We start from the raw sequence: 13,058 nt of genomic DNA on the forward strand, positions 1-13,058 counted from the left end.
CTTGCTAGCATTCATAAGCAAGATTCAAAATATGATGCAGTAAGTCTGACGCAGCTATCTACATACATGTCAATATTTCCAAACGTATCTGCAGACCTTTGGAAGGAATTTACCCGCAGTGTTAGTGTAGACCAACAGACCATATGCAAATCATTTCTGAAGTATTTTTAGGCTCCATTTCCACTGCAAGTGTTGGACAGACTGCTCTTAAAGGTACACGTCATTATGGAGCGACGACACACTACGTCAGAGATCTGCGGCGACAGGTTCAGAAGAGACGTCGCAGCGCGTGTATCCAGTGACGTCCTTGTTCTCCACGTGCTGTGTGGGATGTAAGCTGATTCCTTACTGTTTATTCTAGTGAAGAGTACATGTTAAGACATTGGCAAGGTTTGGTTCACTTATTACTGAGAACTGACTGTTGTAAACCCGTTACGGGAGCCTACTGAGTTGCTAATTCTACACTGTTATTATTCTGCACTAATCACGTCACTTCTCACTAGCAATGTTGTAAAGCCATACTAGTGTGGAGTGAAGTGCTAGTTGGGATGTGCGCGATATATATGACGTGTTAGTTGGCGTAGAAGTGTTCAGCTCTACGTCCAGCTCGTTCTAGAACCTCGCATGTAATAATAGAGGAGCACTAGTGCTTCCCCCCTAGAGAGCGCTGTTGGACCACCTCAGTACGGTATATTCATATTGTACAGGAAATGAACTGAATGTATTACTGTAGACGAGTGCCTAGTATTCATAAAGAGGCAATGATTATTGGAATGTTTTTCTGTTCCAGACCATACGTCACTCTTCATTCTCCATACCTCAAATGCACAGCCAGCTGCCTGTAATGTACAAGCCTGAGTCCGTATATTAATGTACCAGTGAAAATGCTGGTGTGTGAATGAGCCTGATGTGTTGCATTGTTCAATATCACCACTAACATTCCAGTGGTCTGACGGACACTTCAAAGGAGGACAAATCACGCCTTAGGACCTGCCTTGCTCTACAGTCCACTTACCTCTATTGAACAGTAAGGAAAGCCTATTTTAGTTTAGTGATTTGTACTCAAAACTAGCAGAGAACACAACATTAATGATAGTACACACACACACACACACACACGAATCTGAAGAAATATCAGATCAGGTTTGAGAGTTTTAATGACCACAGAACAGACAAAAGGTGAGGTCCGTCCCCCCCCCCCCCATAGGGAACAAGGCTCTTGGGAGGAGAATTTGAAAACACAAAGGTGAACAGCTGATAGCAATTCCAGCCCCCTGCTACCACCAGTCTGTGCTGAACATTGGGAATAAGTGAGACCGTCGAGTCTAGGGGATCTGTAGACCAGAGTTGCAAGACAATAGATTGTGAACATGTGATGAACCAGTCTCAGTATAGAGGAGAAACAAACACACAAAGAACAACAAAAGCCTTCTACAGGTGTTGCCAACCACTACAGCGTTGTCCTAGTTCAACAAGTGCCACAACCACCACCTAAATGTATACATAGAGCAAAGGCCAAACGCACTGCAGAGTCTGTTTGGCTAGTGTTCCCTTCACATTTTACACACCATTGTTGAACAGAAACCAAGCAGAGACAGCAGTGTTGGCAACACATTTTATTTAAGAAAGCAGGATTATTTTGAAAAGAACCAAGAACAGGTTCAGCATCATTTTTGCTGAACAGCATTAGCCTGAGCCCTAGTGCTTGACCATCCCACTGAACTGGGTAGGAAGCAATTGGGGTTTACTGTGATGGTAGTAGGAGTGACCAGGCAAGTCCTGAGTGAAGCTGTAGCTGGTTGAACCACTGGACACACTTGATGGGGAACCAGTGTAGGATAAGTGCACGTCAGAGGATTGCTGGTCCACATTAAAATCCACAGCAGATGCTGGTTGGCTTACACCTGCCTGCATCACAGCATTCTGTCCCCAGCCACTAGAGCAAGTGCCAAGATGCCCTTTGGACAACCCATACATGCTGGATGGGGTCTGACTTGCTGGGTTGTATTGGTTGAAGGTTACAATGTGGGATCCAGTTTGGGGAGGATTTGGGACCCCCTTCTGGGACTGATCAGTGTGCAATGCAGTCTGCTGGCTCAATGTCTGCCCTGTGCTCCCAACCGGACAATGGGGGGGGGACCCATGGGGGCTGCCTTGTTGTGCAGCACCACTGGCAGACTGTTGGCTAGTAAAGACATTCGAACTCACACTGGAGCCTTGCATCTGGGACTGGCCAGTCTGGGATGCAAATTGTTGGCTTGATGTCTGCCATCTACTTGCAACCCGAGAAGGAACAGTCCCATGAGAGCTTCCGTGTGCTTCATCTTTGACTGGCTGTCCGCTAGTTGAGGTCACACAAGAACTCACACTCGAACCCTCCAGCTGGGTCTGGGCAGTCTGTACTGAAGGCTGGTCAGGGCTAGATGGCTGCCATGTGCCTGCACCCATGGAATACAAAAGGTCCATAGTAGGTGCTCGTTTGTGGAGCATGTCTGCCAGACTGCTGGCTAGAGGACTGCCACATGCTTGCACCCTGCACAGGCCCAAGTCCATAATAACTGCTGCTTTTTTGTGTAGCATAACCAGCTCCCTGTTGGCTGGTGGAGCCCAAGCCAGAACTTGCACTCTGGGCTGGCAGAAACGCATAGTAACTGCTTTTTTGTGGAACATCACTGCCAGTCTGCCGTCTCCACGTCTGCCATCTACTCGAAACCCGAGAAGGAACGGCCCCACGTTGTTGCGCATCCTTGACCGGCTGTCGGCCAGTAGTGGTTACACCTGAACTCCCGCTGGCGCTGTGGCTAGCCAAAGAAAAGAGTCTGGATTTCAGCTGTGTGTAGCTTTGAGATTGAGGGAAGGGAACATGAGGAGGTTGGAGCTTCTTCGAAGGATGGTATGTTGGGTGGCCTGAGGATGGGGCCCTGTAGTCTCCCTGATGGGTGGGAGCAGATTGAACAGACACAGCGTGCGTCCTTGAACCAGTATACTGACTCGGGAAACCTTGAGCACTGGATACAGAGTCCAAGCTGCCAGCAGACCCCTGATGCCAGACACCTTGTTGAAAAAGGCTACTGGAAGTCTGGGGGGTGCCAAGGGCACGATTAGCACTCTGCCCCTGAAACTGAGTTTCACCACTACCAGAAGAGTCCTGCAGTTGGGGTTGGGTTACAAGTCTAGGAAGTTGCTGGCCACCTTGGAACACAGACTGGTAATACCCAGCAGAGCCACTTGCAGTCTGAGCACTTGAATCCATTTGACTTCTGGAAGCACTCCTTGACCATCCACCCGGAGTCTGACCGGGTTCCGGGCCTTGCCGAGGAAACACAGAGCTACTTTGCTTGGATGCAACACTGGAAGGAGAGCCCTCCATCTTGGTCAGATAAGGTAGGTAGTCGACTTCTTGGGGCTGAGCCACAGAAGCTGATGTCGCTACACCATACCAGTGTGGTGCAGATCTTTTGTTCCACACTTCAAGGGGATGAACAGAGCAGAGAGATTGCTTAAATTCCTGAACATGGACACAAAGCATCACTAGCTGTAGCTTGATCTGAACACTTTCTTACCACCAAGCCCCTCTGCATCTCTCAGCAGAAATACAACAGGGAGGAGTAACCAAAGCCTACAAGACAAAAGGAAATTTAAACACGAAAATAATCTGCAGTCTTAAACATGCACAAGGTAACACCACACGACTACCTTCTGCGCCACCACATTGTGCCACTAGACAGGGGACACCCCAATACCCAGCTTCATACACCAACCCTTCTCCCTGAGAGAAGCAGACAGACACAAGCTCCCTTCCTGTCTGCATTCCTTTTAAGCCTCTCATTAAAGTTAGCTGATAAGAATCACCAGTTCAAACTCTTTACAGCTGTTACCTAACCAATTAAAGGAACCTACGAGCGAGTAACAAGAGCTAGAAATACTTGGAGATATAGTAAGCATATCAGTAATATTGCTGTAGTCCCAGAGGCTGCATTAATTGTACAGGCCTTAATGTTCATTTCTGGTTTGTTTGTTTCCTTCTCACATGGATGGAATTGAGTTTGGCTGTTTGTTTGTCAAACATTCAAATCCAGCAAATATCCATTTCACACTTTATTTTTGTTTGGAGCCATTGCTATTCCTTTTATACATGTAGTCTTGAAGTTTAGATGTAGGCTGGAGTTGTGAGGAATACAAAAGCATCTTTCAGACTCAATTATGATTAAAATTCTAACATGGAGGTTGATTCTCAAAATGTCCTGACATCCTTTTCAGATAAAATTGTATTTTGCCTTTCCATGAAAATGTATTACACTGACCTTATCAATGTCAAATGAACATGTTTACTCCCTTTAAACAGACACAGCGTGGACGCTTCTCCGTGTTTATCTCTCTTTAAAGTGAGAAGTGCACTGTGTATTTTACAGGACCTGATAGAGATCTGGTGGGGGGGGGGGGGATGATGTACTGTACAGTTCCGAGTTTGTGGTGGTCCATGCAGAATCCAACAATGTTAGTTGGATATGATGGTGAACATTGTTTTGATATTTAGTTACATTAGAAATCCCACATGAAGTCTAATGCGTCAGTCAGTCATTGTAGTGATGCATGTGAACATGTAGAGTAGCAGCAGGTTTAATTTATTGTATATTCATATATCCTGTGTAGCTGTACCTGTATGATAAATGGCTTTAGTGTCAACTAAACCACTGAGAAGGAGATTAGTAGATGGAACAGGACAGAAGTGGAGGTCCTTGATGCACACCCAAGTGTACCTGGTCACAATATCTGGACTCGTCTTCTTACAAATCCATAGATTTCTGAGCATTAGTATACTTTGTCCCTCAATTCTCTCCTCATGAGAGAGTGAATTCCCTGTGACCCTCCCCACCAATGTTCAATTTATGACTAGTCTTGCTCTGAATGGCAAGTTATGCTGAGCAGTGATCCAGTAACAAGAGCGCTCAGGCAGATGAGGGAACACTGGTGAAGACCACAAAAACCCCCCACCAAGGCATTTGTACACTGCACAAGAGAATTTATTTCAATACAACCGAGTAATTACACAACAGTCACCCAGTAGCATTAGAGCCGATTTACACTTCAGGTAAAGGGACAGATTCTCCTGGTACAATGCAGTACAACATGGCCAACATTAGTGCAGGCAGCAGGGCACGTGGTCTACCGTTCGTTACATGGAGACGTGTATTGTGTAACGGCCACATCACCTACAGGAGAGAAAGGAAAACCGGTTCTTATTCATACTACACAGGCGGACATTCGAATTCAGTTCATATGATCCTTGTCCTTAATTGCATATTGGTCATTTCTATCCAACCCTCTCCCTCATCTTCCATGACGGTTTCGGAAGATAACAGGACTGGTTCTTACTGGGCTGGTAGTAGTCGTAGATCTTCACCACAGCTGGCTTCAGGTTCTGCACTGCTATGTCCTGCTGGATAACCAGAGTGTAGGTCTTGGTCTCTCCCTTCTTCAGCTGGGGAAAAGGGAGACCGATGCAGTCACCATACAAAATGATGGGACAAACACCATGGTAACGGTGGCCTCCGACACACACTGTTCATCTTACAAGCAAGTTGATCTGGCGAAAGCCTGTTCTTACCCCGTTCAGGTAGATGACTACGTTTCTCTCCGTTGGATCCACGCGTTTTACAGTGCCTTTCACCTGTAGACACAGGTTCTTTGTGAGCAGACCAGCTAATGCATGATGGGTATTTTCAGTGAGGTCAAAGTTACCTCTGTAGAGCCAGCTACTGGCATCAGTGACCCCTCAACCAGACTGAAGCCAGACAGCAGCTTGACCTCGATGACCACCATGTCCGTCTCAGTCCTGTTACCGTTATACCTGAAAGGTGAATTAAAGCAAAGTCACAGGGTTACATGGACAGACTTTATACATCCAAAGCCATCCTTTCCTCTTGTGCTCTAGTAGAGCTCACCTGACAGTCACAGTGACCCCCACAGACAGGTTTGGGGCACTGCAGTTTGAGCTTGTGTTGACCGCGATACTGAAGGAGGAGAAGTCATTGGGAGGCGGGATGTTGTAGTGCTGGGTGAACTGGAGGAGAAATACAAGTACCCCAGAGTCATTTTTACACCCAAGAAGCTCTTCAAGCATCTCTACACCAAGGGGCACCAGACTGACCTGCACAAACACACAGCCTTGGCCTGATGCCCTGACGTTGTACACCCCAGTCACTTCCTGCAGCTGGATCTGCTGGTACAGCAGTCTGTTGCTCTGGTTCACCGTGAACTGGGTCTTCGAGCCGAGGGGTGACGTCACAGTCACCGCAATGGTGCCTGTTGTACTGTAGGTGGCAGTGCTGTATTTTGCCAGAGCCTGAAGAGCCACTACAGTGTCCTGGGCAGAGAAAAGGGATTCAAAACAGGAGGCATTTCTTCTAGGGTATGGTTTTACACTGATGTCATCCAACAAACAAGAAGGACTAGAGTTCAAGCCCTTTTGTACTGCTAGGCATCAGCATTGACCCCAGTATTCGCGTTCATTGGTATCTTGCTCCAACCTACTGTACTGGCTAGGATGCATCCCATGAGGAAATGAAAGCACATTTAGCCAATTACAAGTCAAGTACCTTACACACGTGCTCAGGGCAGCGGTGGCTATGGCGCTCTGGATAAGAGCATCCGCAAGAATTAAAAGGTGGCTGTTGAGGTGTAAACATCTCGAGAAACTGAATCAAGCGAGCCAACTATTAGCAGAGCCAAAGATCATACTCACGCCGGGCTACAAAGTGACAATATTTGAGCTGGCGGTGCGAAGGGGGGGCACTACCTGCGTAGACGCGAAACCGCCAAAGGCGTTCTGCTGCTGGCCCAGCCAGCGGACGATGCTGGCACTGTAGCCCAGCTCAAACTGGGGCAGCAGGGGTCCAGAGAGCACAGCCAAGAGCACGTAGGAGGTCGTCTCCACGTCCAGAGAGTCCGTCACCGTCCCAACACGTCCACTGCCCCAGTGCCGCCCATCCACTGAAGGAGACAGAAAAGCACCGAGCCCACTCGGCCAAGATTCTCCGGTAAATACCAGCCAACCATCACCATAATTGCTCTGTATTTATGGACACATGCAGCCTCCAAAACACGCCAGTTCTCAGCCAGATACCAACATCCAGTGAAGGTCAAATTGGGCAAGTCTGACCTGTCACTACGGCTCGCTGGTTCAGGCGGGAGAGCAGGGTTCCTCTCATCACCTGGTCTCCAGCTAGTGTGAAGGTGTAGGAGAGGAGGGCGATGGCATAGGTGGAGTTCACCTGTGCAGAGATGTTCCTCAGGCAGTCCAAACCCTTGGAAACCATGGGGTCCTACCATGGCAAACACAGTAAGGCATGTTCACACAGACTACTAGAGGGAACCGTTTGAGGAAGGGGAGCACTCACTGTCCTCTGGGTGCCCAACTCCAGTAGAGCAGCTGTGACGTACGCCGAGAGGGTCACCTCATCGTTCACTCCACCCTGGGTAAGAGCGCAAAGTCAGCCAGCCGGCTCACAGGAGTGCTGCACCACACATCTGCTGCACTGCAGAGTCCTGACCTGCATGTCCACATGGATGAGGTTGCCCACTGAGGCAAAACAGCCGTTTAGCTGCTGCTTGTTGCCCAGCCAAGTCTTGGCCTGATCGATGACCGTCTGATCGATAAAGATGTATTGCTTTGCGCTTTCGAAAGACTTCATCACGAACGCAGTGAGCCTGAGTACACAGACACCAGGGAGCTTCTGATTTTTATATTCATTCATTTCAATAAGAGCCATCCATAACACGGCCAGGGGTCTGGTGTCATTTGAGAGCTGTACAGGAACCATCTGGTTTGTGCGAGACTGACCAGGTGTTGCCCGAGTTGTCGGAGGTCCCAAAGGCACTGTACGATCCATCCTCATGCTTGTAGGTCAGCTCTCTCTGGTAGCCTGCATCAGTCATGGGGAGAAACAGGCTGCTCGGCTCATGCTGCCAAAAGGTCCAGAATAAACTGCAGAAAATCAAACCACCCCCCCAGGTATCCTGCACACAGTCTGGGAGCCACTGGTGTGTGCCCTCACCACTCAGCAGGAAGGAGGTGGCTTTGCTCCTGATGGCGGGCGTCAGCTGGCCGCTGCTCTCCAAGTACCCCAGGATGAAGATGTCGGGGGCAAAGAGCAGCATGTTCTGTTCACCGCAGCCGTACGGCATGGCCAGCAGGTTGTCCAGGTTCTGCAGCGCATGGCCCATCAGATCTCCTGCAGAGAGAGTCACCAGAATTGTGCGTGTCCATACGCAAGACCTTGTTCAATTCCAAATGAATGGGTGTGTAGCTGCAAGTGTCCTCACCCAGCACAGAGACAAAGGCAGTGGGGGAACCCTGCACAATCACTTTAGGCAACTTCAGTGTAACATTTCTCTCCACAACACCTAGAGGATGGGAAAAGGGCCATCAGAGAGACATCATCTCACTCACCAACCCAAGTGAGAACATTGTTGGACTACAGACCTGCAGGACAGAGGAGCTCATTGTAAGCGTTGGATTGTTTGGTGCCCTCTGCCTGTCAGAGGAAGAAGTAGTATGCAGTCAGAACCACCAGAACAAAACCCTTTAGTCTGCTCAGTATCCTTCTGTCAAGTTAACAGTGAACAACCCCACCCATCACAGTACAGACTACCTGGAACCACACAAAAAAAAGGGGGGTTTGGTGTGCAAGATATATACACACACACACACCCATCCGACTGAGGAGAATAGCCACCCAACCAAGTTTGGTATTCATATCGTTCCAGCAGTGTTCAAATGCTCAGAAGCGTACAGCTACTGGCAGACTCCAGTAAGGGGAGTTGTGGTTACTGGGGCTCTTCAGGGTGGAGGAGACCCCAATGGAACTCACCTCCACCAGCAGGGTCTGAACCACCGTGTCCATACGTCCTTTCTCCGGCACACCGGTCACCCGATTCCCACACAGTGCAGATGTCTGTACTGCTTCTGCAGTCACTGTGAAGACCACCTCACCTACAATACACCCCCCCAAATTGGGCATTGGAAACGTCAAGCTACTTAATGAAATGCATAATTGTACATCCAGAAAGAGCAGTAACGCTACTCAACACATTTTTGCAAGTTGGAATGTGCCTTCTGAGAAGGCTGCAATAGTGGAACACAAATGAAGAGCATTACTGCTAGACAGCTGTTGCCGCCAACCTCAGCAATTCCACATTCCAATCCGCTTCTTAAATATGTGGATAAAAATACATGTCCAGTCTTCCAATTTCAGCTGACGTCAGACTTACCCAACACGGAGGGCGTGACGACCCACGTGAAGGTCCAGCCGTCGTCAGCACAGAGGCAGTGTGTGTAAATGCAGCTCTTGCAGGGTTGGACTGAGAACTGATTTGAGGATGCCAGCATCACTTGTACCTTTAAACACACATGCAGTGCGTCAGAGCCCAGCACTGTACAACTGCCCCTGCATTCCATGTGGCTCACAGGTACTTCCAGCACAAAACCTCCACACACGAGCCATAAGTGGGGACTCACTGCTCAGTGAACAGTCAAGTAGGAATTACCGTGGGGATAATCAGCTCCTCTGTCCCATAGGGGGATGGAGACACTGGGACCACTTACCATGATGCAGGAGGGGAGGTAGTTGAAGACTGTGGCCTTGAGCGTGAACACCTCTCCACGGACGATGGAGTAGGGCAGGGTCAGGCTCACGAAGAAAGGCTGGAAGGCCGTGAGGTCGACTTTTGGGGCCACGCCAAACCCGACCGGAGATGTACAAAATGCGCCTCCCTCCCACGTGGTGATGGTGTCTGGGACGGTCTCGTTGACCCTAGTAAACCCAGACGTCCTGGTGAGGAGAAGGAAAACTGGTCAGACGAGGCCACTGCATTTGGTGGCAACAGGTTTGAGCCACAGCCCAGGTGTACCCACCCCACATAAACAAGGTCCCAGATCCAAGTCTCTGGGAAGTATCTGCGGACCGTGGCGGCTGGTGGGTTTTGGTCTGAGGGAGTCTCACCAGAGCCTACAGGAAGTTCTTTGGCAAAGGCTACGTTTTCAACTGTTGAGAGAATATTTCTTCAATATCGGATACAATATGCATTTCTTCACTCAAAAGGACTTCATGCCACTTACAGCCAAATTGCCACAAAGTCCTGCAGTCAAAGGGCTTTCTTAGGTCAACATTGGTAATGGTCTTGATTCCAGCATCCTGAGAAAAGGGAACAGTGTTTCAAACAACAGCATATATCAACTACAAACCCTGGGTGCCAAAACTATTTCTTACTTTGAAGACATGGTACACATCAACGTTCCCATTGTATGGACCAGGGAAGGCGAGTCTTGCATTTAATAGAGGCTTTGGCAGGCGAGGTGGCATCTCAGAGCAAGGGTAGAAGTCTTCAGTGCCATCTGGGTATCCAGACAACTTGTAGACAGGGAGCAGCTTAAAGACCTAGGATGACATGAGATGCGAGAGTCAGCCATAGGACTCGATGAGCGTTTAACAGCTGCACAACTGTGCAAAATATGAGCCGAGCAAGAGAAAGCATTTGATCCAAGTATTGGTGGGCTGCTGCTGAATTGGAGTTCAACCCTGATCAGGTTAATGCGGGTTCTGGAGAACATCTGCACAAGTGTTGGATCAGAGCTCTGCAGGTGGGTGGCTCAGCTGGAACAGACCTGAGCACCCTGGAGCTTTAGGGCTTCGGTATGAACGTACAGATTCAACGCTGAGCTCCTTGTCCGGGCTGAGCAGCAACAGGCTCCGATCGATGGCCCTCACGGAGCACAGCGAGCCTGGGCGAGCCTTCAGCATCAACTCCACAGAACTCCCGGGCAGCTCCACAGGAGAAGAGAAATTCAGAGACACCTGGGAGACCATGAGAGACTAGTGAGAACCTCAAGCTACACTGTAAATGGATACAGCTTCTTATGAAGTGGAGACCAGCCACGGCAACATTTTACTTCACAAGACCACTAGAACATTGTGACATTCTGACCTCGTTAGCCAGACACAGCTCAACGGGGAAGTCCATGCTGTCGGCTACCACCTCCCCTCTCGGGAGCATGGCGTACACCACTACCTGGACGAGCGGAGACAGAGCACGCACATCCTGGAGGGGCACCACCACTCCTCCTCGGTTCTCTGTTACACACACACAGGACAGTTAGAACACAGCACCTAGAGCAGAAAGGGCATCAGTCCTGGAGCTTCAGAGCCCTCCAGAGTTTCCCAGGCCCAACTTGAGCCCTTTTGTTTCGTCATCTTTCAAATCAAAACGGAAGAATCAGGTGTGCACATCCAACAGTTACAATTGAGCTCTACATCCATTTCAACAGGATGAGGCCGTGTTGTGGCTACAGTGCAAGTGTGCATGGACCTCTCTCTGGTTGTACAGCCACAGAGATGCTTCCTGTCTGCACCATCCTGCCCCGGGACATCACCTGCACACCCAACGGAGATTGTGTTCACAAACGCCTTCCAAAACAGCATGTCCAACAGGACAAGAAATTGGGGGGGCGGGAGTCCAAGTTAAAATCAGATTTCTGGAGACCAATATGCTGCAAGTTTGCAAATGGTGACCTGACAGTAGATCGTACCATGTAGAAGAAATCTAGGGAGAGTTGGGTTGGTTCCAGTGCATTGCCCTGTATGATGTACTGAACCAGTGCTGTAGCATGTCCATTACACCTGAACACCTCCAGCGGGCGCTGCAGTGCCAGGAAACTTCTGCTTTGGGAGTAGAAGGGCTGAACCAACAGGTAAGCAAAGAGGTAGTTTGGTGTTCTCATGTTGGCCATATTTCCAAGTGGTTTCTTTTCCTCAAGATATTGGGCCTATTATGAGGAGAAAGAAAAGGGACACATTTAGAAGGGTCAGACAAGGCAAGACATTGATTATGCTTGTAACACTTACAAGAACCCTTTCCAACAAAAGGCGGACTTCACAGACCTCAAGAGAGACGGATTGTGAACCCCATGAACGCGTGTCTAAGGAGAAGGGGGCGACACCGTTGCCATCGGTAACCAACTTCCAGCTTGCGTTTTTGTTCCCAGCATAATTCACAACCAGATACACCGATTCATTCTTCATAGGAGCGGAGTCTGGACCAGTGGCTTTAATCTAAGACGGATTTAAAAAACACCCCCCACCAAACCAACCGTCTGAAACTTGTGCTACATGTTGACCCCTAAACAGCACACAGTTCACGCCAGGTATTGCAAACCATTAAAAAAAAGGACCAGTAATTACCTTTCCTTTGTAGGTCAACCCAAGCCTGAACGTGTCCGGAGCGTCCACAAAGGTGAGAGTGACGATGTCACTTGTAACAGTAGAGCTTCCAGACCCCGACAGGACCACTCCTGTGGTTGAAACACACACCTCTTTCAAACAAATGTCTGCATTCACTTGGACCATTTTGCAAGTAAAGAAAACCTTTTCAAATATTCAGTCACTTATTTTTAAAGCCATTAAGGGGTCAGAGAGTGGGAAAACCTCACCTGTCCCATATTCCTCCAGTTCAGCATCAACATTAATAATGTCTTCATATCGTGTATCATTCAGTGCAAAGTCACTCAGGTCAACGATGTAGGACCCGCAGCCTGTCCTGTCAGTCTAGAGTAAATATGGACCAGACAGAGTTCAGAAACACTGTAGAACAATTACTGCCCAAGAAAATACCCAAACAGATCGTTCAGGTACCTTTTCCCTCATATGAAATTTCGCCAATGATTCTTCACATTATACCTAGAAGTCTCAGCTTCTGTACTAAACCCATTTTAACACATGGCCACCTCCATGGGGCATAAACTGCTTCACTTGAGGACTACAAAGCAATCTGAGGAAGTCTCAATACTTATGAAGGGAGCTTTCCTTTCTTTTGTACGATTTGCTACTTTTTGGTGGCAAAAGTCTCTTTAAAAACAATGAAGGTTAAATGACTAGACGTTTCTTAGAAGCTTCTCAATACCATCTGCAGGAACAGGTGACCAAGTGGACCAACCTTCATGGTAAAAGTTCTACAGATGTCTGGGAGCTGTGCAGGGCCTGGCACAAACCACCAGTATCCGT

At 48.6% G+C, this 13,058-nt stretch overlaps 2 protein-coding genes and 1 long non-coding RNA gene across 3 annotated transcripts; all 3 read right to left on the reverse strand.

Moving 5' to 3' along the window:
* Positions 1 to 1,252: 1,252 nt before the first annotated feature.
* LOC145652638 (uncharacterized) lies at positions 1,253 to 3,779 on the reverse strand. Its single transcript, XM_081703597.1, has 3 exons — positions 3,697 to 3,779; positions 3,564 to 3,619; positions 1,253 to 3,468 (listed from the first exon to the last, which is right to left on the reverse strand). Exons 1-3 carry the CDS (start codon positions 3,711 to 3,713, stop codon positions 2,420 to 2,422), a joined length of 1,122 nt encoding a protein of 373 aa, XP_081559723.1. The 5' UTR covers positions 3,714 to 3,779; the 3' UTR covers positions 1,253 to 2,419.
* A 1,236-nt stretch (positions 3,780 to 5,015) lies between these two features.
* On the reverse strand, positions 5,016 to 9,678 carry LOC145652627 (alpha-2-macroglobulin-like protein 1). Its single transcript, XM_081703558.1, has 17 exons — positions 9,608 to 9,678; positions 9,274 to 9,400; positions 8,874 to 8,995; positions 8,486 to 8,537; positions 8,326 to 8,406; positions 8,058 to 8,234; positions 7,844 to 7,925; positions 7,554 to 7,710; positions 7,401 to 7,475; positions 7,163 to 7,325; positions 6,800 to 6,993; positions 6,152 to 6,367; positions 5,946 to 6,064; positions 5,743 to 5,851; positions 5,609 to 5,671; positions 5,377 to 5,482; positions 5,016 to 5,213 (listed from the first exon to the last, which is right to left on the reverse strand). The coding sequence occupies exons 1-17, from the start codon at positions 9,608 to 9,610 to the stop codon at positions 5,167 to 5,169; spliced, it is 1,893 nt and encodes a 630-aa protein (XP_081559684.1). The 5' UTR covers positions 9,611 to 9,678; the 3' UTR covers positions 5,016 to 5,166.
* Positions 9,679 to 12,284: 2,606 nt separating this feature from the next.
* LOC145652628 (uncharacterized) lies at positions 12,285 to 13,029 on the reverse strand. Its single transcript, XR_014118896.1, has 3 exons — positions 12,991 to 13,029; positions 12,488 to 12,602; positions 12,285 to 12,349 (listed from the first exon to the last, which is right to left on the reverse strand). It is a non-coding gene; the product is annotated as an uncharacterized LOC145652628 (long non-coding RNA).
* Positions 13,030 to 13,058: the final 29 nt, after the last annotated feature.

Source organism: Electrophorus electricus, chromosome 20 (genome assembly GCF_041902795.1).
Source record: "Electrophorus electricus isolate QZ-2024a chromosome 20, ASM4190279v1, whole genome shotgun sequence".
NCBI classification, from domain to species: Eukaryota; Metazoa; Chordata; class Actinopteri; order Gymnotiformes; family Gymnotidae; genus Electrophorus; species Electrophorus electricus.